Source organism: Hetaerina americana, unplaced genomic scaffold, assembly GCF_022747635.1.
Source record: "Hetaerina americana unplaced genomic scaffold, ioHetAmer1.1.p SCAF_6, whole genome shotgun sequence".
NCBI lineage: Eukaryota > Metazoa > Arthropoda > Insecta > Odonata > Calopterygidae > Hetaerina > Hetaerina americana.
In genome coordinates, this window is record NW_027287205.1 from 19788978 (window position 1) to 19810992 (window position 22015).

General features: G+C 35.6%; 3 protein-coding genes across 3 annotated transcripts in view; 1 reads left to right on the top strand and 2 right to left on the bottom strand.

Moving 5' to 3' along the window:
- The window catches only part of RpL28 (ribosomal protein L28), a 139787-nt gene that overhangs the window by 53393 nt on the left and 64379 nt on the right, over window positions 1-22015 (bottom strand). The gene's annotated exons all lie outside the window — the stretch shown is intronic.
- On the bottom strand, window positions 1712-7395 carry LOC139695071 (spermatogenesis-associated protein 7 homolog). The gene is made up of 7 exons (XM_071593693.1): window positions 7309-7395; window positions 7212-7230; window positions 5966-6033; window positions 5157-5839; window positions 3986-4353; window positions 3760-3895; window positions 1712-2741 (listed from the first exon to the last, which is right to left on the bottom strand). The coding sequence occupies exons 3-7, from the start codon at window positions 5994-5996 to the stop codon at window positions 2265-2267; spliced, it is 1695 nt and encodes a 564-aa protein (XP_071449794.1). The 5' UTR covers window positions 5997-6033; window positions 7212-7230; window positions 7309-7395; the 3' UTR covers window positions 1712-2264.
- mRpS30 (mitochondrial ribosomal protein S30) lies at window positions 7610-17002 on the top strand. Its single transcript, XM_071593539.1, has 7 exons — window positions 7610-8521; window positions 8632-8740; window positions 12716-12840; window positions 12926-13098; window positions 13206-13373; window positions 13531-13734; window positions 16497-17002. Exons 1-7 carry the CDS (start codon window positions 8070-8072, stop codon window positions 16877-16879), a joined length of 1614 nt encoding a protein of 537 aa, XP_071449640.1. The 5' UTR covers window positions 7610-8069; the 3' UTR covers window positions 16880-17002.

The window sequence follows — 22015 nt, forward strand, 5'->3', positions numbered from 1 at the left end:
AGACTTCTCTGAATTATTTGCTTTTCGAAAGAACACCATGTAACAAGAGATTGATACCTACCTTTGAGATAACATCAAAGCAATTGTTTCACACCTAGATAATTAAGTCCTTGATTTGTCTTGATATTTATTTATGAATAGACCTTGGCTTAAATTATTGAAAGCTCTGACAAGGTCGGCCATTAATCTATAGTTAATAATCCCTTGTCAAGGGAAGACAGTTTGGAGGCTATTATATCATTAATAGCTAAATTAGCAAACCAGAAATGACAAAAACCATGTTGACTACTAGATAAGAACTCTGCTAAAAATACAATTAAACAACTAATAAGGATAAAATACCCTTGGAATGCTGATGAACTCCCTTTCATAACTGCATTGGTTTGAAGTCAACACACTGAGCAATACTAGACTCTTCGGCGATAGTAACTTTATGATCATTCACAAAAACCAATGTTTTTTACCTCTTACTAGTCTACGGCAGAATTCATCTTGAAGCCCTTTTACTCCTGGTGTTGGAAGATGGTTTGGTCCATAGCCATTACATTGTATCTTGGTCAGAATATTCTTCTTTTTTAACACTTCAATTTTCTGAAAACAGACTTGGGGAAGTTAACTGTAAAAGTTAACTTCAGTTTATTTAAATTATAACTTAAAAAAGTTGATTCTCACAGCAACAAAAATGTTTTACCATTGCAAGAATTAGTGTTAAAATGATAGTACATTTATCAAAGATTGAAGCTAATGAACAGATATAACCTGAGGGTAAATCATAATGTAGAAGTGCCTTGATGAAATGAATCTTGTTACCTCTTCTTTGGCCTGTTGAGCTTAAATGGATTGTTTTTTTCATATACAGTTTAGGTATAAAATTAAAGAGTTAAAAGAAAAATTAATTGATGTAATTAATTAATTTAATAGTACTTTAAAATAATTTAATTAATTAGTTAAGTTCACTAAAAAACTACTATTTAGCTTAATGTATGAACAGTTCAACAGAGATGAAAACTCTTGCAATTTTCCACTTATTAAGTGGAATATACTTGCAAGATTAACTAAAACCAGTTTTACTTAATCTTTGATCCTGACAATACAATTAAAAGAAGAAATATGCATTGTGAAAGCTTCTCATGGCAGAATGGTTTGTGCAACTAGATATGCTATCCATCAGTCATACGTGATTTCACAATGATGATAGGGGTGAGATTGGCTAGTTAAGTTTATTGATGAAAAGGTCAAGATGATGTAAGTGATTTTTAGGAGACAGCTCTTACACCAGGGTTTTGGTCAGCTTAGTGGCCATCAACAGGGAGGTGTGGTTTGCCATTGGGCAATACAGGAAGACACTTATGTTAAAGCAATGGACAAGTAAACTAAGACCTGTCACAGGAAGGCAAAGAGAAGAATTTTTCAACTTAGAAGTTACACATTAGTTCCTTACTTGGGATGATTTTGGGCACCTTTATATAGTCCTACAATATAAAAATTTTCACCCAGCCAGGAACTAAACAAAACTATAGTTTAGCCCTAAGAACTGTGCAAAAACTGGAACATAAATTGCACCCACAGAGGTATTGCATAAAAAACAGAGCTGGACCTAAAAATAAGCAAGGTGTCAGCAAATGTACAATGTATTCACTTGCCGTTAAAGGAGCAAATGCAGCAGGCTTAAGATATTTTTCTCAATTTATTGCCATTTATTAAAATGCTTACAGAAAATAATACAAAATATACTTCATTGTACATTTGCCATTTGAATATTCATTAGAGTCATTTTAACACAGTGGTAACACTTAATTGTCTGAGTCATTTAACATTGAACATTTGCCATTTAAATGGTAAACTGAGAATAAAATCACGGCCCATATATCCTAGTATCAGGAATGAAAAGATGAGGCAAATAAGATGGGGGTTGAGACAAAACAAAAATAATCGACTAGATCTTGAGAAATATAAAAATACTGATTACCTTGATATGTATTATCTTTGGCTAGAAGTTGACATTTAAAGAGTAGAAACATGTCATGAGAAAAAAAGACCAATTTGTCATCAGCCTCAGAGAAGTATTTTGATACTGATCACTAAATAATGACAAAATACACATGAACATAATTTATAAAAATACTTCCTTATCCTTGGAGCTACACACTGAAACTTATTTCGAAAGATAATTCTTGGGAATGGTCGAGACAAGGTTTTGGGGAAAATAAAGGCCCAGCAAAATTTTTTTTACAAACAAAATTAAATAGGAAACATTTCATGTTTTACTGTTTTATTATATCCTGAAGCTCCTTTAGAGTGAAGTCAGGGTACGTACCACCTTTTCCTGCTAAGATGTGATAAATTTCTTCAGCCATAGACTCATCAAAACCCAATTCTGCTAGATTACCTAAAATATCTTTTTTACTCATTGAAAAGTTCTGTTCAATAATTACCACTGAAGAGGAAGTTTTAGTTTCTCCACTGGGGAAATGTTTTTTAGTCCATGGGATATGAACTAAATTCACTTCATTTCCTTTCTCAGGTTTACAGTTGAACTGATTGCCTCCCACATCATTTACCTTCAAACTGTAATTTTCCGGGGAGACTTGAGGCCATATGTTTTCAGTATTTCTCCCTTTTTCAACAGATAAAGTTGACGAGTTGGTAGCCCCTTTGTCAAACAACTTATCCTCTTTGTAATGATTCACTGCCATGCCAAGGTCTTCCCCCAATTTTTTTATCATCACCCAAAGATGATTCTGAAAAAGCAAGCAATTAAAAATTTGAAGCTGTATTGAAATATCATGGAAAAAATTATTTAATTTACCACCATTTATTACACAAAGGATAATGATAGTATCATGTGTCCATATTGGGAAATCATAATTGAAAAGTGCCACAAATAAAGTTTTCATCGTAATGAGATTATATTTCAGGGAGGAAAAAAATAATTTCCTCCTATTTTAGACCCGCACACTTTTGGTAAAACCAATCAAATGATTTTTTTTGGTTCTCTTTGTGGTTTCTTAATACACATAGGTACTCACCTTCTATTTATTATACAGTAGGACATAAAATATATTTTTTACATGAAAAAATTAAACTCTGGACCAATGCCAGAAATTGTTGTGACAATTTGTGTCTAGGCACATTATTACAATTTTGTGTGAATGATAACTAAGAAAATATTAATTCAAACAGTAATTTGGAATTTAAGTAACACAGTTTTTGGAAGAAGTGATCACATTTTAGCCAAACGTTACACATGGGATGTAAGTACTTTCATAATAGGGTTATATTTACTTTTAAATATAGACCATTACATCTTTACAATTCAAAATATAGTAGATTTGCTGCCTTTCCGCAAATGTTTCAATGTACATTTTTTCATAAATAATAATATATATTTAAGAACATAAATAATCAGACACATTAAACTTTTCATCAACTATTTCTCATCGCATCAAATTGAGTGATGCAGGTAGAGTTTTTCATTTAATAAAAATCAATTAATTTTTAACCGTACAAGGTGAAATTTAAAATTGAATCACTGCAATGCCGAATGGAGGAGTATTTACCATTGTGTTAGGTGACAATCAGAAGGGTGGCTGTACTTAGACCATGGGTCCATAAAGTCCTACCTATATTGCTAGACCAGGCAGGAGCACTATTGCTAATCATAATGAAAATTAGGCTCATCTGAAAGTTTTCAGGTGAAACTGAATTTCAGCTTCAATTTCAACTGAGTGAATTCATGTTAAGTTGTGTAATACTCACCTCATCCAAATTGTATACATTATTACATATATGCTCTTGAAACAGCCTCTCCAGTGCATCATTGGAATATACACCCTTAACTAAGATATCATCCGTCACATCTTGTAGGAACTTCATGTATAATTCACTTTTAAAGCTGCAAAAATATTAACAAAAGCTTCAATTACTTTCATTATGGAATAAGTTGTAAGCATACAGACATATCAAGCTAATTCCACATATTTACCAGAACTGTGTCTCTTCTTTTGGCACTGAACAGCTCATGTCATCTGCTTTGGACCCACAACTATAATGTACGTCAACACAATGGCAAATACTATCATCAGCACGATCTGGAGAAATCCTCTCCTTTTCTGTTGATGACATCCCTTCTCCACCTTCATATGCTGAGTCTCGACTGGAAACTTCACTGGCTGGAAACTTCTTCACTTCTTCAATTGCAGGGATGCAGATACATGCATTGCCTAACCTCTTCTTTGTGCTTTTTTTAAGAAGAGAATTAGAGTCTGGTGTGGTGACTTTTCTACCCACCAGTTTCTGCTTTTCATTATCACTTGGATTGGAGTCATCATATGATGACGTAGGTGCCCCATCCTAAAAGACAATAAATTCATATCAAGCATGGCCCATTCATCATCTGATTTTGATGAACGGTAAAATATTGGATCACATTACATACTGTAAATACTTGATAGCTTCCAAAGAAGATGAACAGAGAGATTAAAAGAGTAAATATCAATTCTGGTAAATATACATAATATTAAAGCAATTTGATAACAGATTCAAATCTAATTTTTCACATGATCTGATATTATTAGTACCACTGGAATTATAACTACACCATGAAATTTTTAACAGTGCGATGATGCATGTATACATGTAATTAGATATTTTGCCATAAAAAGGTGAACAATTGCACTATGGTAAGAGGTCAAATATTCCAAATTATTCTACAGCTTGGGGATCCATTATCTCGTTGATGACATGAAACATGAATTTTTCTCATCCGCAGCACATAAAAATATTAAAGAAACAAAACTAGATATAATACTTGATTATACTTTCAGAGGATTCGTTTTGTCAAATGTGAAAATAACCTCAAAGTTTGTTTCAATGGGAATGATATCTCAGAAGTGTTTTCAATGGCCTCCAATATATTACCATTGGCCATCAAAAACTCTTCATAGAAATCACATTTGTTTTCCATTCAATTGAGACCTAACTTGAATTTCACTGCAGTGAGGCTATGACATCATGATGTTTTGTCGTAATGGAAACTGTCATTTTTTAGAAAATAACCACATTTCAAAGAGAAGAGTAGATTATTATTTAGTGAGATCCATGGCATGAAATGCATTTCCTTGGAAAGGAGATGTGAAGAATATTTAAAATCATACCTCATCATCACCAGCATTGCCCTCACTTCCACTGCTAACACAGGCTGTGTCACCTTGAAAGAGTGCCCTTCGAGGCTGCGAAGTGTGGTACAACCTTGGTTTACTCATTTGTCGAGGAATGTTATTTCTAACAACATCTTGAGGACTTTCTAAATGTTTTACAAGACTGGAATTCCGCTTGTTACCACTTGCCACTTTTTTAGTCCATGTTTGACTGAGAAAATCTCTGAACTGTGGCACCTGTCTCACTTTCGCAGTTGATATGTTCAAGGAAGGGACATTAATATTTTGATATTGGCATACATCTTTTGAGTTAATCCTGTCATTCTCTGCATGCCGGAGTTTGTTTATTTTGGGTTCATTCAACATATACTGCCTTTGGGTAACACATTCATCAACATAAGCACTTGGGGGTAGTTTGGTGTCAAATAAAATCCTGTCAATTAATAACTGGTTTTGTAAATCCACTTCTGCACGATGGGCTGCCTTTGTCCTGTTAGTTCTTACTGGATGCTTATTTAACTTCTTCCTTGAGCAATCGGCCATTGTAAAACGACCTTTGTAATGTCTTGGTGGAGAAGAGTCCACTTTACTTTTGGCATTATACATCATTCGATAGTGACAGGTCATGTGGCAATGCAGCATATTCTGCTGAATCACATTAGTAGATGTCGGCGCATAAACTGGAAAATATAATTTCATCGTCAGATGGGTTCACTTAAGGCCAGAATCAACAACTACGCTGGTATTATAGTTTATGATTTCATTTGAATATTATTAGAGAGAATATACCTAAAAAGTGCACTTACCATTGCTCTTGATCGCTGTGTAGCGACGCATTGTTCAAGAGATTCCCACATGGATCAATCAAAGGGCTCTAATGATAAGTAAAAATATGAAGCAGTTTTAGAAATAAATTGCATTTACTGGACTCACAATTATATATTCTCCCTCCTCTGTCTATAAAACATGTAACAACATTAGCTGAACCTCTTTTATTACACCGTAAAACTCTAAAAGGGTCACACGCTGTATTATTTGTATTTGAAAAATATGTTGGCCATATATACTAGTATTTATTCTATGAAGCAATTTTGATTCAACCCGCAGGTTGGTTTGATATGTGAAGGTAGAGCTTATATCGAATCAGGTCCTATACGGCGAGTGAAAATCAATCATTGGGGTAGGAGTAAATTCACTCGTCAACTGGGTCGTATCCTTTTGCCGCCAGTGGTTTCACGGGGAGACCCGAAAAATCAGTCCGCTTGGGGCAGATGAGTGTGCCCAGGAGCCTAATTCAGAACCCATCCCGAACCCTCCAATCACTAGATCTGCCCACTTAACACCACGTTCCTCATGTTGCCGAAAGAAAATTAGGCTCCAAGATATTCAAGAAAAAACCATAAATGATAAATAAACTTCCAATCTATCCCATTGATTCATAAGCATACAAATAAAGACACGCAAGTGCTTTAAAAAGGTTATATATTAAAACTGAACTTACTACTACCAAATGAAATTGTTGGACATAACTAACATAAGGAGAAAATGCCAAGAAGTTGATATCCGGATGTAAAATACGGCTGAAAAACTACAATGTTAAATTTAATCCGACAACACTACTAATATGTAACATTGAATACACTACTATCTGCCCATCTTATTTTGAAGATTGGACTTCTTAGTGGACGTCCCAGCATGTAACTTGTCCTCAAATATAAAAATTATGGCCAGCGGTTTTCCTTTGACAAGGTAGCATTCACATCTATATCGCTTGTAAATATGAAGATTAGGTATTGAAGCAGAATATCATTCTTCTTCAGTTTGTTTTGTGGTTGACATTAATACAGGATTATAGGGACTAATGGTCATTAAGCAGGCTGTTGCGAAAAAGTCGGTCATCTTTTCCACATTACTCGCCATTTATATATTTATGGTGCATTAGGGGATTATTATAGTATAAGTTCACAAAAAACTCTAAATGTAATCATCATACACAATCCCAAAACTTAAGGTACTTAAATTCAAATGTCTGATTTCAAAATTTTGACTTACCCTCGAAACAATGTGACTCCTAAAGAGGTAAAAAAACTTCAAATTTGAGAAAGTTACTGGGCAATGAAGGTAAGTGACACATAATACTCGGTAATACCTTGTGCATAATACTCAAATGCGACTTTTGTTGACAAACATTGCTTTATATACACAGTTTACATAATTCAACTGTTTCCAACCAGCCATCCTAGAATTCATTTATTTTTTAAAATTTTGTTCATTAAATCATACTTGAGATAAATAGACATCAATGGAGGCTTTGAGTAAATTTAAATATTCATTTTCAACGAAGTTGTGTTTTCTCACTCAATAAAAAGAAGTGACGAGTCTGTTGATGATTTTGGGGGGCGGGGGGTGGGGGAGAATCTAATAATTAACAAATGACGTTAGTAATTCGTAATTCGTTTCCTGAACTTAAATTTTGGGAATTTTATGAGTTAACGTTCCGTACCTCTATGGTTTCTTGAAATTCCTGTTAAACTGCAAAAACCACTCGTGAAAAACGTGCCCTCGGACCCTGGCAGAGACTTATGAAGAGGAAGACTTTTAATAATTCAAAGATATACCGTAATTTTAGGTAGATGTATCACTATTCGTGAACCGGTTTTAGTCTATTAAATCATTGGTCTTTTGCTCGGTAAACTTGCCATTTTCTGGAGACCATTGTTAAAACGTCCTTTCAAATAGTCTGGTTGAAATTAGTAATCATTTTTACTAATTCATGAGATTTACAATGCTTAGGCCACGAGCATATAGGTCATATAGCTGTGGATATCATTTTTAAAACATCTAATGAATCACAGCCGAAGCCTAGAGTATCATTTGTAAGTCAGAAAATTAAGTATAGTTCCTCCCACAATGAATCTATCATTGGGGCGCTTTTCTCTTGTTGCTCATTTGAGCAAGAATGCATCATTTACAATTGGAGAATGCCAAAGGTTTTGTTCTAGTAAAAGCGATGTGTCTGTTAAGTATCCCGCAATATTGGACTTGTCATATGTCGCTAAAAAATATCGTAAAAAAGTGAAATGGCACGAAAAAATTAAAGCGCTACCGACTGTAGAGGAAAAGCTCCTTGAAATTAACATGCCTTCCTATTATGGATGGAAATGTTATGGAATTAAAGAGGGAGTGATACCGTATGACTCCCTTCATTTCGCTCAGTCCATAACAAGAACACACATGACCGAATGTGAAAAATTGCCTTCATTGAGTGAGGGATTGGAAAATGACAATGGAACTTCAGTACTAGCTGATAAGTTAACCCCTTTGTTAGCCGATATGTTAATTTTCGAGTGCCGTAATAGAAGGTAAGTTTAAATTAAGTTTTGGTTATCAGTTTTGTAGCAATACCAGGGTGCTTAATATTGATATCAACTCTTTTAAACGGAAACTTTTTCTCTTGTATACAACAATAAAGGTATTCAGGCGATGAAGCGGATGGTTTAACTTCATCAATTGTAAGACAGATAAATTGGCTTCTTATGTCATTTCTTCCGTGCAATGTACCACACCTAACTGAAGCCCAGGTAAGACTCAGAAGAATTTGAAATTAACTATTCAGATGGATCCCTTTAATAATTTATTGTAAGTAGTAAGGGAACATTTTGCTAATTTCACGAAAACGGGGTTGACATGTATAAGGTACAGTACTTAATTGCCTATATGACTTTTGTGTTAAACCATATGAAATATTTAATGACTGCCATAACTTATGGTGGAACAAAAGAAATTGGACATACATCATATGATGTATTAAGCAAACAGTAACTACGGCCGTATGAATATTATGGAAAGAGTCAACCTCAGCCATACTCTTATAAATGGGCGAAGGATGGGTGAGGGAAATCAGAGAGGATAAATGTAGTTTATCAATAAATAAATAACTGAAAATAAAAATAAAATAATTAACAAAATAAATGAATAAGGCAAACGTTTAGAACCAAAATATGTTCTGGCTAAGGTCTACTACAGATCATTGACCCTCGCCCTTGTCAAACACTTATCAGTCAGGGGCTTATGAGAGAATTATCGTTGTGCCAGCTGCCTGCTGGTTACATGTAATAAAGTGAAATAAATTCAAATTAATCACATACTCTAGCTTGGATGTACTATACAGCATTGATCCTTGCTAGTCTCAAGCACTCACACTCAATCAGGGCTTGCGAGAGACTTCTCTCTGCACCAGTGGCCCACCAATCACACGTAACAAAATAAAATTGAAAAATATATAATAATAATAAAAGTAAATGAAAATTAATGATGCACTCTCTAGCTTGGATATACTATATAGCATTGATCCTTGCTAGTCTCAGGCAGTCACTCAATCAGGGCTTTCGAGAGGTTTCCCTCTGTGCCAGTGGCCCGTCAACCACACATAATAAAAGCAAATTAATCACACTGGCACAGAGGGAAACCTCTCTAAAGCTCAAAAAGAGTGAGTGTGACTGGAAAAGCTCAAATTTGACGCAAAATTCACGTTTTTAAATATCATTCTGACAGTTGGAGAGTTGTAGAACTCTTGTGACTAAGGAAACCTTGTATTGGTTGACAAGTTATCTTTTACAGAGGTGACTTATTATATACATTTTTCATGTGCCTTATCCTCACTTTCTCATAGTTATTTGCTTTAGTGGTATAAGAAAATAAGTTTTTGTTAAAGCATTGGTTTCATTAGCTTTTTGTGGTGTAATGTAATGAGAAAGTAAAGTAATCTTAATTTGCATCAAACTACAGCACTGTCAGAATTAAGTAAATTCTTTCCTTGCAGAATTTGTTATCATAACTTGAGCAAGGTGAAGTTAACAATAGTCATGATCAAAGAACTCTTAATTTGGCATTCCTGCTAAGAGCTAATTCACCAAAATTTGCATAATCCCGGTGACCTTACAACTCTTCCACATTCCACCATGTTAACTTGGAGAATATAACACTAATATTGACAAAAATATTTTTTTCTTGCTAGAAATTTAACCAAAATATCAAAAAATAACTTTATACCTGCCAGTGACATGTCCGTAAAGTTGAAGCAGAAGAGTATAGAGAGGCACAGGAGGAGAAAGATGGGGGTCAGTAGTGCCAAGTGTAATGTGAGGAAAACAGTGGTTACCACTCTCTAAGGAAATGACTTCACTGAAAAGAAAAGGCTTCCCATATCTCAGCAAGCCACTTGGCTTCTCACCTTGTTGCAACTCCAAGAAATATGCAGAACTTCCGTAGACAGTGGAAAAAATCACCCTGGAACTGGTACCTAGGGCTGAAAAAATTATGTAATATATTGCTAGGAGCACTGACCTCATTTATTTATTTAAAACATTATTCACAAACAGCAGTAGTGCCAATTTGCTGTGAAAAATATAACAATTTGACTTGTGGATGGCTCAAGTAGGCTGCCCATTTGGTCAGTCAGATTGAAGAGATGTGACCAAGAAATCCCAAGGGCATCCATGCCCTGTGCTAGCCTTACAGAAAGGAAGCAGAACATTCTCTTGTGCACGAGCCGTAGGTGAGTAAAGTGGCCCACATCTGGCTCTTTAGGTACCAGTTTAGCACCTTTGGTGTAGGCTGTACTTTCCACTATTTGAAAAATCTTCACCTTATCGATATTCAAATGATAGGAATAGAAGAAAGTAAGATGGAGGCAGTAACAGATGTCTGGAAATAAAGCAGAGTATGCAGGTGTATTTAATAGGTATCTGAGCAAATGTAATTAACATTTTAGATTGAGAGAGCTCTACCCAAAAATATTCACTTAGGCTTAAATCTGGGAGAGGCCAGCTCATTAGTATTATTAATATCGGTAATTTACTGGTTAGGGTAGTTTTTTGATGGACACAACCTACCAAACAATACAGCAGCAATTCCCTTATCTCTCTTAACAAAACACCACCTGGCATCCGACCTAACAATAGGCCTCTCTTAAATTATTCATACTTCTATTCTCCCTTCATCCCATACAACATCCTTATCCTATTCCTGCCTATTCCTTGCGTGCCTAACCTTCTCCCTATATTCACTCTCTAATACATCCCATTGCCAATCAAAATGATCTGCATCCATTTTTCTATCTCTTTTTGATTTCTCCCAACAATCTGCTCCCCGCCCCCACCATACATAGCACTTCCTCATTTGTTTTCCTTTCAGACAACTTCACCTTTTCCATACTTCTCTACACCTCATTTCAAAAGCATACAATCTATGCCTATCATCCTGTATCATCGACCATGTTCCCGTGCCATAAAAGAGTACATTCCATCTCAAGGTTTTAACGAGCCTTTTCTTAAAACCCTGAAAAAATATATATCATTACCAAAAAAGGGCTATGAAAAAGAATTACAAGTGATCATACACATAGCAACAAGGAGTGAGGACAAACCACAAGTCATTAATAATATATTACTCATAGCCCTTGGTAAACAAGCGTTATCAGAAATCTTGTCCCTTCAGGTAGAAGTAAAGCAAGGAAATGGTGCAGAATTCCATTAAAGTAGGACATAAATGTCACGTCAGCAAAAATCCCTAAAGAAAATTATAAAATGACATACTGCATGTATGCAGGAATCACCCTTGAGAAATTTATCACAAATATCAAAGAAAAAAATGTTGGATTGTCAGAAAAGTGGCATTTATTTACTCAAATGTGATGACTGCCCAGCACAGTGTATAGGCAAGACTGAAGAATGACCAGGATAAATGAGCATAGGATATACTATGAGAAGGGAAAAAATCAATCAATGTTAGTGAAACATTTGCTAAAGATTATCCACAATAGCACCAGATTGAAGAAGGAGGAAGGCAACTGAATAACCTTGAAGCTATAGATTTAGTGTCTCATGCAATAGACAACATAATCCTAGTGAATGAACAAGCATTTTATTGCATTTGCATTAATTATAGAAAAATGCATTAACTTGCCTCTCCTAACAAAAAGTACTACCTGAAACAAAACTCTACAGTAAATGCCTCTTCAACTCCATATACTTCCTTCCTCCCTTCATTGTCCAACATTCCTTTCCTATTCCTACCCCTTCCTCGTTTGCCCAACGTTCTCCCCTCTGTCGTAGTCCTCAACATCCCTTCACCAATCAAAATGCCCTGAATCCATCTGATCTTTCCTGCCTTCTTTTCATTTCTCCCAGCAATCCCCTCTCCTCCCCCACCTTGCCTAGCACTTCCTCATTTGTTTTCCTTTCAGTCCACTTCACCTTCTCCATCCTTCTCCACACCCGCATTTGAAAAGCCTCCGAACTAAGCCTACCATCCTGCTCCAATGACCATGTTACTGCTACGTACAAAACCATGCTCCAAGTCAAAGGGTTTCCTATAATACTGAACAAAAATGTGAGTAGAAGCATAGTAAACATAGAGCCAGCAACTGATAGAATACTATTTGTAGAAGTAAAAACTCAACCAATGAACTCTATCATTTAAATTATTAATCATTTTCATCACTTATTTTTATATTTGACTCACTAAAATTTCTTAATTCTATTTAATCACTGTAGGTGGATTATGAGCCTAGGATTGAAGCATTTTGGGCTGCTGGTGGAATGGAACCCTCTTACAGCACCTGGAAGTCACGAAAAAATATTGAATGGCTTAGTTCTTTGGCTGATGATCCTGTGGATAGGTGTGACTATATCTCAGTTTTTTTTGCTAAAGATATCATGAATATTATTTAATAAGTTTTCAACATGCTAATTATTCTACTCCAGATACATTCAGTATGAGGGTTTCCCCATATTACAAGTTCGGCATCCACTTCCACTACCTCCAGTTGTTGATCTGCAGACCTCAACAAATCCTGAATATGAAGTTCCTCATTTCAAGTATGACCCTCGAGTTATTGGAATTAGTCTTCAAAGGCGACATGGCACAAATATACCAGGTCAGATGAAGTACTTCTTTTTGCGGCCACAGAGTTTGTGTGGAAAACAAGTGTTAGTCAGTTCCAGTTGGATAATGTTGGCCGCATTGTATCTCTCTTGAAATTAGGTTTCTGGCCAGGGGATCCATGTGAATTTGGATTGATGTCATTCCATAAGAGAAATCACATCAACAACCGACCAAAACATTATGGTGCTTGTGAACATACTGAATCTCTGCATGTTCAGGCTATTTTAGCATCCTATGGATGGCTCTTTCCTCTTACCTGTTATCAAGGTTTGTAATTGTGTACTCTATGTGTGATGTGTAAAATTCGTGATGCTACTGAATGAACAATTTGAGAGATTGATTTTATTGCAAAATCTTGAAATTATTATTTCTTTGCTAGTACGATATGCAGGATTCACAATTTTTTTTGTATTGTATTTTTCAGGGTTCTCAACATATAATGATGTTACCTATCCGTTAGTGACACAAACGGTAATTACTGATGGCCAGTTTTGGTCTTTCTACATGTATCAGCTGAATACCACCATAATGCATTCCCATTATAGCACTGATAATCCTCGTAGAAATCTTTGCTGGGGAACACCTGAAATGCAGTTATATGAGAAAATAGAAGATGGAAAAGTTGTTGGTAAGATAACATCGTATTTTCGTTATTGGGGCTTATATAATATTGTAACTAAGGTGATAATGTACAGCTATTACCATAGTTTTAAGGTTGCATTGTTCTATCTGGCTGACGGTGGTGGCACTGGATTTAAAGCCAGCTTATGTAGGCCTGCAGTGGATTTTGCTAATATTTGGTTGGTAAATATAGGGTTCTTTGTGTATCCAAGTGTGCTTGATTGGCCATGGTGATCTTTGTGCTATGGTTGGTTGATGATTCATTTGAAAAATTCTATTCCAAGCCAAAGAGTAAATAACCATCCCCTTTGTTGAAATTCTGCATTTTAGCAATTTCTGTAGCCTCAAATATCAACCTTGGAAAATATCTATTTCCTTTAGCATTGACCTTGCCTTCTTCAAAATTGATGTTGTGCCCTGGTGATGACCACACTTATGGTCTGCTATAGCTGGAACCTGATAGAATTGTCCATTGACCGTGGGAAATATTTACTTTCCGAGGGTGTGAGGCTATAAAAATAGGTAAAGCAAAGATGGTTTCACCTTAGAGGATAGTTTTGGACTCTCTTTGACTTACAAAAATTTTTTTCAAAAGAACCTTCAGCCAGCAATTAATCAGAGCACAGTGGGCACAGCAGCCAATCATGGTGCCCCTGGATAGACAGAAAATCCTATATGTACTGACCAAATCTCAACGTAAATACTTTGAACCTACAGATACAGACTGTAACTACAATGAAACTGTCATCCAGCCAGATAGAACTGTGTGTGGGCAAGCCTAAATACTTGGTGTCACTTATATAAATTTATTTTTTACTCTGAAAAAATTAAATTTTGATAAATAATAGTTTATCTGATGTCACCTCAGTGTTTGATTTGCAGCCACAGTGCTTGGGTGTCATTTCAGTGCCCAAAATGCATGGGATAAGTTTACTCATTTTTTTTCATCGGGCCTCAAGATTTACTTTTTCCTATCTGTGTTCATATGTTTTCAAATATTGTTCATTTTGGGTACAAACAGACACATTCAGGGTATTTAAGTCATCTTTATTATCGAAGTGAGTCAAAATTTTCTTTGGGAAATTATTTCACTGGAAATTTGCCCTGAAGAAATATATCTTGGGCATCTAAGCAGTAGCATTCCGACCTGGGAATTGAAAGAAGTGGACTATTATCTTTGTCATGTTACATGATTCGATCACTTTGAGATGCCCTCTTATCTGTAATATAATTTTTTTTCTTGAGTTTTCAATACATGTTTACATAATATTTTATATCTTCTCTAGTTTACCTTATTACTAATAAATTAATCAATGCTATTTTCCAGAACTAGGCAAAATGTCTGGAATAATGTTATATTTCAATAGAAGGTTCTATTGCGTAGTATTTCTGTTGATTATTGATCACAATATTTTTTTTGGCAGAAATTCATTAATTAGCCTAAATATTGTTGCGATAGTAAAAAAATACATCTGGTCGAGTAAAAAGACAAAAATATTTTCCATAGCTTACCATGACTGGTTTTGCCTTAATAATGCTACTTGGTAGATTCCATCCCATTCCCAATTTTGGAGGATTTGGGAGGCCTTTATCAGGGCAAGCTGTCAGGGAGAGTTACTCATATTTGGTGATGTGGATATTTGAGAAAGGAGAATGAGTGAACATAGTTTTTATTTTTTATGGAGTTGAAACAGTTTAAGATGAACCTTACCATTTCAATGGGTGTTCAGAAACAGAGAGAGGAAGGAAGCCAAATGTCAAGAAAAAGGAATTGTGCATCACACTTATGAAAGAAATCTTGTGCTTCGGTCAATATCAATCATATCTATCACTCCCTCATCATTACCCTGGAAAATACTAAGTTTTTTAAACCAACACATGTTGATTTTGGGTTGATCAACTAATTGACTATTTGTTTGCTTGTTGTTATACATTATTTTGGATTTGATATCCATAGAATCTATGAAGCAACCTCTTAAAGATGTGGTATACACAACCTGTCCAATTTTTTTGCAAAAACTTTTTCTTTTATATTCACATATTGAGTTATGCTCTATAATAAGTTGTTTTTCTTGAATCCATTAGACAATTTTCAAAGACTAACCCCCTCAAAATCCCTTTACCCACTGTATATTTTATGATAATTGTAATATAATGATTAGCAGCAGACTACTGGTGAAAGCAGGTTTCGGCTTTACAGTGTTGCCGTTCTATGCATTTCAATGAAACCAATTTTGAAGCCTATATACTTTCTACCTCCATGCATCACATCCTTCATGCCTTTTCCCCATTTTAACTTGCTTAACCAACATTCTGTTCTCTATGACAGACTTCAGTATCCTACTCTCTTAATATTTCCAGTCTTCTTTGAATTTATCCCAAAAATATTTTACTCCCCTACCATATCTTCTGTTATTCGTTTATTTTTCTTTCCATTTAATTTTTTTTCCATTATGCTTCACCGCCACATCTCCAAAGCCTATCATCTTGAATCAACGACCAACTTTCTTTGCCATTCAAAACTTTTGCTATGTAAAACCTGCCTGTCTGAATGAAAGACAGCCCATCAAAATAATAATAATAAATACAAAATGCAGGGTAATTTAATTTCAGCAAAATTCAAGTGTGTACAACACAAATGTGTGCATGCATGTGAAATGTGTTTTCATTTCAGTGTGAATTTTGGAAAAAATGTGCATAAGAATAAATCCTTTTGTGTATTCATTCAGGCCCCCCTCTACTAATATTGTTGCTTTTCATTTATTTAAGGTCTCAATGAAGATGTGCTGAAGAGGTTGTTGAAGCTTTACTTGAATAAACCCCAAGAGAGGGCTACAGAAATGAAGCCTTACCTAAGTGACTATCATTATGTGGCAAATATCCCTGACGAGAAAAAGCGTCAATGGTTGGAGACTCGCATTAAGCACTTATATTCACTGCGTCCTAGACATCGCTCATTGCCGGAAATATATAATTGGGAGAAGATTTATAAAATAGATCATGAAACAAGGCAGATGGAGGCAAGAAGACGACCATTTGAGCTTGGTGTCAATCCATATAGGAGAAGGTTAGATGAGCATAAATCTTCTTACATACCTAAAAAGTTACGAGAAGATAAAAAGAAGAAATGGGAGGATACTTATTATCCTTGAACATTAAGAACTACATGAACTGTTGAACTTTTTTTTAGTTTTTTTATCAAAATAGTGAGAGGGTTTTCTATAAAAAACAATGCTCTCAAAAAAGTGTTTGTTAGAAATAAATAATGAAAGATACCCTAACTGCCGTCTTCAATGACTATCCCCTTCTCCATCCCCTTAACCTCAGTCATCCCGTTTTCTATGCAGATAATAAAAATAATAATTTTATTTCCCCAATTGACAAGTGCATAGTATGGTACAGAATATCATACAATTATGTAATCGTATAGGGTACATCAAGAAGTACAGTAACTGGATTACTAGCCAGAGAAAAAAAATAATATAAAATTACACCTACATACATAATTAAGAATTTATATCATATAAAATTCAGAATTACCCAGAATTGAAGTAGTCATTCACACTGTATAAACATTTTTCATTTAAGTACCTAAATAATTTATTTTTAAAAATAGAGAGTGATTTCTCATTTTTTAAACTAATGGGAAGCCTGTTGTATATTTTGATGCACAGAGAACAAGGTCCCTTGGACAGATATTAATTTGGGATAACCTAACCGCAAACTAACTAGCACTAACCTGCAAAGGAATTATTTGATGTATATTTCTAGGCTTTATGGTAATGATGTCTATATATTGCTCATAACCCTTATCATGGACTACAACCTTGACATGGTGGAATGACTTGTGCATTCTGATGACCCCTACAGCTGTACTGGCAGAATAAATGGTATTTGCTCCTGGTAGGGTCACCAAAAATAGGTCAAAGGATAGGAGTTACGCAAAATTTCACGTGCAGAAAGGCCACGCATCATCTGTTCCTCAGTGAGGAGGCTGCTAAGGCATCTGACCCCAGAGGTGTGGCCATTGAGTGATGGTTTCATGTTATAATCACTATTGAGGAAGGCAATGGGAAACCATCTCAATTAACCACCCCAAGAAAGGATTATGGTCACAGTTATTAGAATGAATCCTGGCAACTACTGGCCTCAGACCACAGGCCAATGTGTCTTGCCTGGCAGCCAGAAAGGCAACGCTTCCAGGGTTGTCATAACATTAAATACTTGCTTAGCAAAATCTACAGCAGCAGTACAGGAGACATAGAAGATGACTGAATGAGTTAGAATAGGTAAAGGGCAGAATTAGAAAATATAATGTGAGAGAAAAGGAGAGGAAATGTAGATATTTTATTGCTGTGCAAGGTGAGATGGAAGGATAATGAGTTAATGCAGCATTGAACTTACATGAAAGGTTCATGGAGATTCAGAAAGATATTAGTTACAGCATTATTTGGATAAGCACAGATTTAGTAACAGAATGATTAATATGGAGATACCTGGCAGGAGATGCAGATTTAGATCATAATTTAGTACTAAGTGTGACACCAGATTCAAGGGAATGAAACAGGGAAGATGGCTGAGGGAATGAAATGTAGAAGCATTAAAGATGATATTAAGAAAGTACCAGAAAGCTGTAGGGAAAATTAGTGAGGGCAGGAAGACAGATGGGAGCATGTAAAAAAGGGCTATGAAAGCCTCAAACAAAACGATAGTAATTAGGAAAAGGACAAGGAAACGATGGGTTACAGAGGGGATTATTGGGAAGATAGATGAGAGAAGGAAATGGAAGAATGTAGGAACAGAACTAGTTAGATAAAAGCACGAAGAGATAAATAATGCACTGAGGCAGGGAACATACATTAAATTAATAGGGAAAAAGAAGCATGGTGGAAAATGCATCTGAAGATGTGGAAGGTTAACGAAGGAAGGGTGATATTGGTGGTAAAGGGGGTAAATTCCAATGCATACCCTCCCCCTCCCCTAGACCACTAATAGGTTGCTGCACCTAAACTCAACTTACCCCCTCTCCTCTCCCTTACTCCCTTCTTGGAGCCAGACTGTATAAGTTGAAAAAATGTTGGTGTATGTTCCCTGATGATGGTATGCAGCATCAAAACCATGGCCATGAAATATTAAATGTTTATTGTGGAAGTGTGAAGTTTCTTTTTTTTTACCCTCATAAAGGTTATGAGGTTTTGGAGGAAGTCTTAAGTTAAATGAGAAAATAGGTGGTCATATGCTAGAACACGTGGATCAGTTTTCCTATCTGGGAAGTATTTTGGGCCTTAATAGTTAAAGTTGAAGGGATAAGAATTTAAGAAAAAGAATTGCATTAGGTTAAGAAGCCTTAACAAGGATTAAAGTGTTGACTGGAGCATTGAGTAAATAGGTTAAGAAAAGATTGGTGAAAACTTTGGTATAGAGCATGGTTTTGAATGGTGCTGAAGCAAGATGAAAGGAGTAGATTAGGGGGTTTTGATTTGTAGATGTGCTGAAAATTGAAAAGGTAAAATGGGCAGAAAGTAAAACAAAGAAGTAATAGTCATGGTATGGGGGGGGATTGTTCAAAGACATCCAAATGGGGTAGGAAAGATTAACTCAGTGTTTTTACTGGAAACAGTGACACAGATGAGAATATTAGGGTAGGGGAGTCCAGAGGATTTGGGAGTACTGAAGCATGTTGGATGGAATGGATGGAGAATGGAAGAATATGGAATTGAAGAAAGATTTATTGTAGTGCCTGGTTGTGCTTTTAAGAACAGTCAAAGAAACCTATTGCTGTTCAGTCTCTATCCATTCAAAACTTACTTTAAATGGTAGACTACCTAATAATAATAACTTCTCATAAACTGCGGTGGTGAATCCGGTTGCCCATTGCCTTGTTCCGCTATTTCATTTCCATTTATGTGGTTTCCAGTGTGGTCGGTAGGTGCAATAGCTGAATGCCAGAGAAGGTGTTCGGATCCTCTGCCATTGCAAACTGGTGGAAAATTTCATTTTATTTCAAGTGATTGGTATAGCTTTAAGGTTTTCTGTGAAAAATATAAGCTTACACTTGTATTCAGGCTGCATCTAATGCTACAAAAGGCATGGTCCATTTCATAGAAACTTTTCGTTTACTATTGTTTTTGTGTTGCTATTCCAAACTATGCATTTGTATGTAAAATGTGGGTAACCTATATGTATTTTGAATGAAACATTTAAACATAATAGAATTATAGTGATATATAACAAAGTGAGCCTTTGGATAAGTAATGAGTAACAAAGAATGTAATTGTTGTGCATGCATGATTTTTTGTATAAAAAGTTGATAATATTCATGGGGCCTCTGAAGATTTTTCAAAACTGGAAAGTTTCCCTGTTATAGATGAGTTGATTTTGAGTTTAGGTAAGGGAGATATGCACTGGCTGCCTTGACTGCATCCCAAAGCACTGAAATTACTTTCCTTGGGTTCTAGTTAACCAATTTTAAACTGCACAGAGGTGAAGGAGTATTCCCCTATCTGTAAGAAAAGATTATGCTGACAGGCTTGGAACTAGCTGATTATTCTGTTCTCAGTTATAAATGTTGGAAAGAATTGAATGACATTACTTCGAGGCCTACACTACAATAACTTGGAGTTCTATACTAATTATTTTAGTGTACCCTTAGATTACTAGCAGTGGATGATCATTCCAACTTGAGATCTTGAGTATGATGTTTGTCCAACAAATACCTCAGTTATCTCCCATGTATTTGATCATCTTCATAAGACTGGAAACAGTTTTATAGGTTAGCTTATGCAATAAATTTCAGAAGTGTTTTTGACCAAATCAAGAACTCCTTGGCCTTAACTGGTAATCTCATCTGTATGTCTTTATGTAGAATCACTAAATTTTCCCCATAATATCTGTTCTAGTTTGTTCAGCAGAATGTCTTTGTCTACCCCCATCTATTTGTTTTACCCTGTGGTAAGCAAGCACCTTTTTCCCTTTAAATTAGCTTGCTTAATTTGTGACCACCCAGGAGCTGGCTCAAGGAGAAATTATATATTTCATATATTGTAGATAAAACCATCATGTGGGCCTATCCATTGTTTCTTAGCTATATACCCATTTTTTTAAAACCTTAAAAATCTGTTAAGTTATTAACAGTTACAACTTAATATATTTTGACATGAAAGAAATCAAGAGTGATGACCTGTCTTTGTATTTATAATTGCTACTTTTAATGAAGTGAAACAGCGAACTGATCAATATCATCTCATTTATTCTCAAATTTGTGCACCCCCACTTCCCCACTGCAAAAGAAGTTGATTTTTTGGCAGATAGCTCATTTTTTTTCAGTATTAACCGATTCAGGGGGCATGATAGTCCAGTGAGTAGACTGCTGCACTATTAACTGGAGGATCCTGGTTTGAATCTAGGTGACCCATGGGGCACCCTGGTCCTTTTTTGGGTACCAAATCTTTCTTGGAAACCCCAGGTGGCATAGGCAGGGGTGTATTAACTCCATTTGCCGCCCTACACTACAGTCAATGTCTGCCGCCACCTTAAGGAATTAATTTTCTCATTAATAAAAAGAGTGTGAGTCACAAAGACACTCAATTCAAATCTTTTCACAATTCAGAGCTTTTTTTAAATAATATGAACCAAATTCAATGTGTCCACAAGGTCCTCCCACCTAACAACAGGAACTAGCAAAGAAAGGAATAGCGTGATCATTCGCAAGACAATGACTAATGTAAACACAGGATTTGCACTCCTGGCAACCTATGGAGGAACCTTTTTTCTAAAAAAGAAAATGTGCGGGATTTTGAATCAATATGTTCACATTAAAAAAAATTGTATAACTGATGAAATAAAAATTCCGGGATTTGTGCCGCCCCCTGGGAGCTGCCGCCTTACGCCATGGCATAGTTGGCATACTGGTAAATATGCCCCTGGGCATAGGGAAAGGAACCAGCCCCCTACTCTTGACACGTGAATTTCATACTGTTGGGCTTAGTATGTGCTTTGCCCTATTCTTGTTCTCATGCCTGAAAAGAGCAGGTTTCACACCCATAAAGCATTATGCCCCATATTAAAATATTAATTCATATTTTCTTTGCATATTTACATAGTGTAGCTGTCATCAAATCCTTCTTCCTGTAAATGATTCCTTCTTAAAGATATTCTTCTTCTATTGTTTTCTCTACCATGCCCATTTTCCTGTAAAATAGTATGCATAAATTGATAAACTGCTGCACCTTCTCTCCATTTGCTCCTAGTTTTGGTGGTAGTTTTAGGGGAGGTGAACGAAAGCTAAG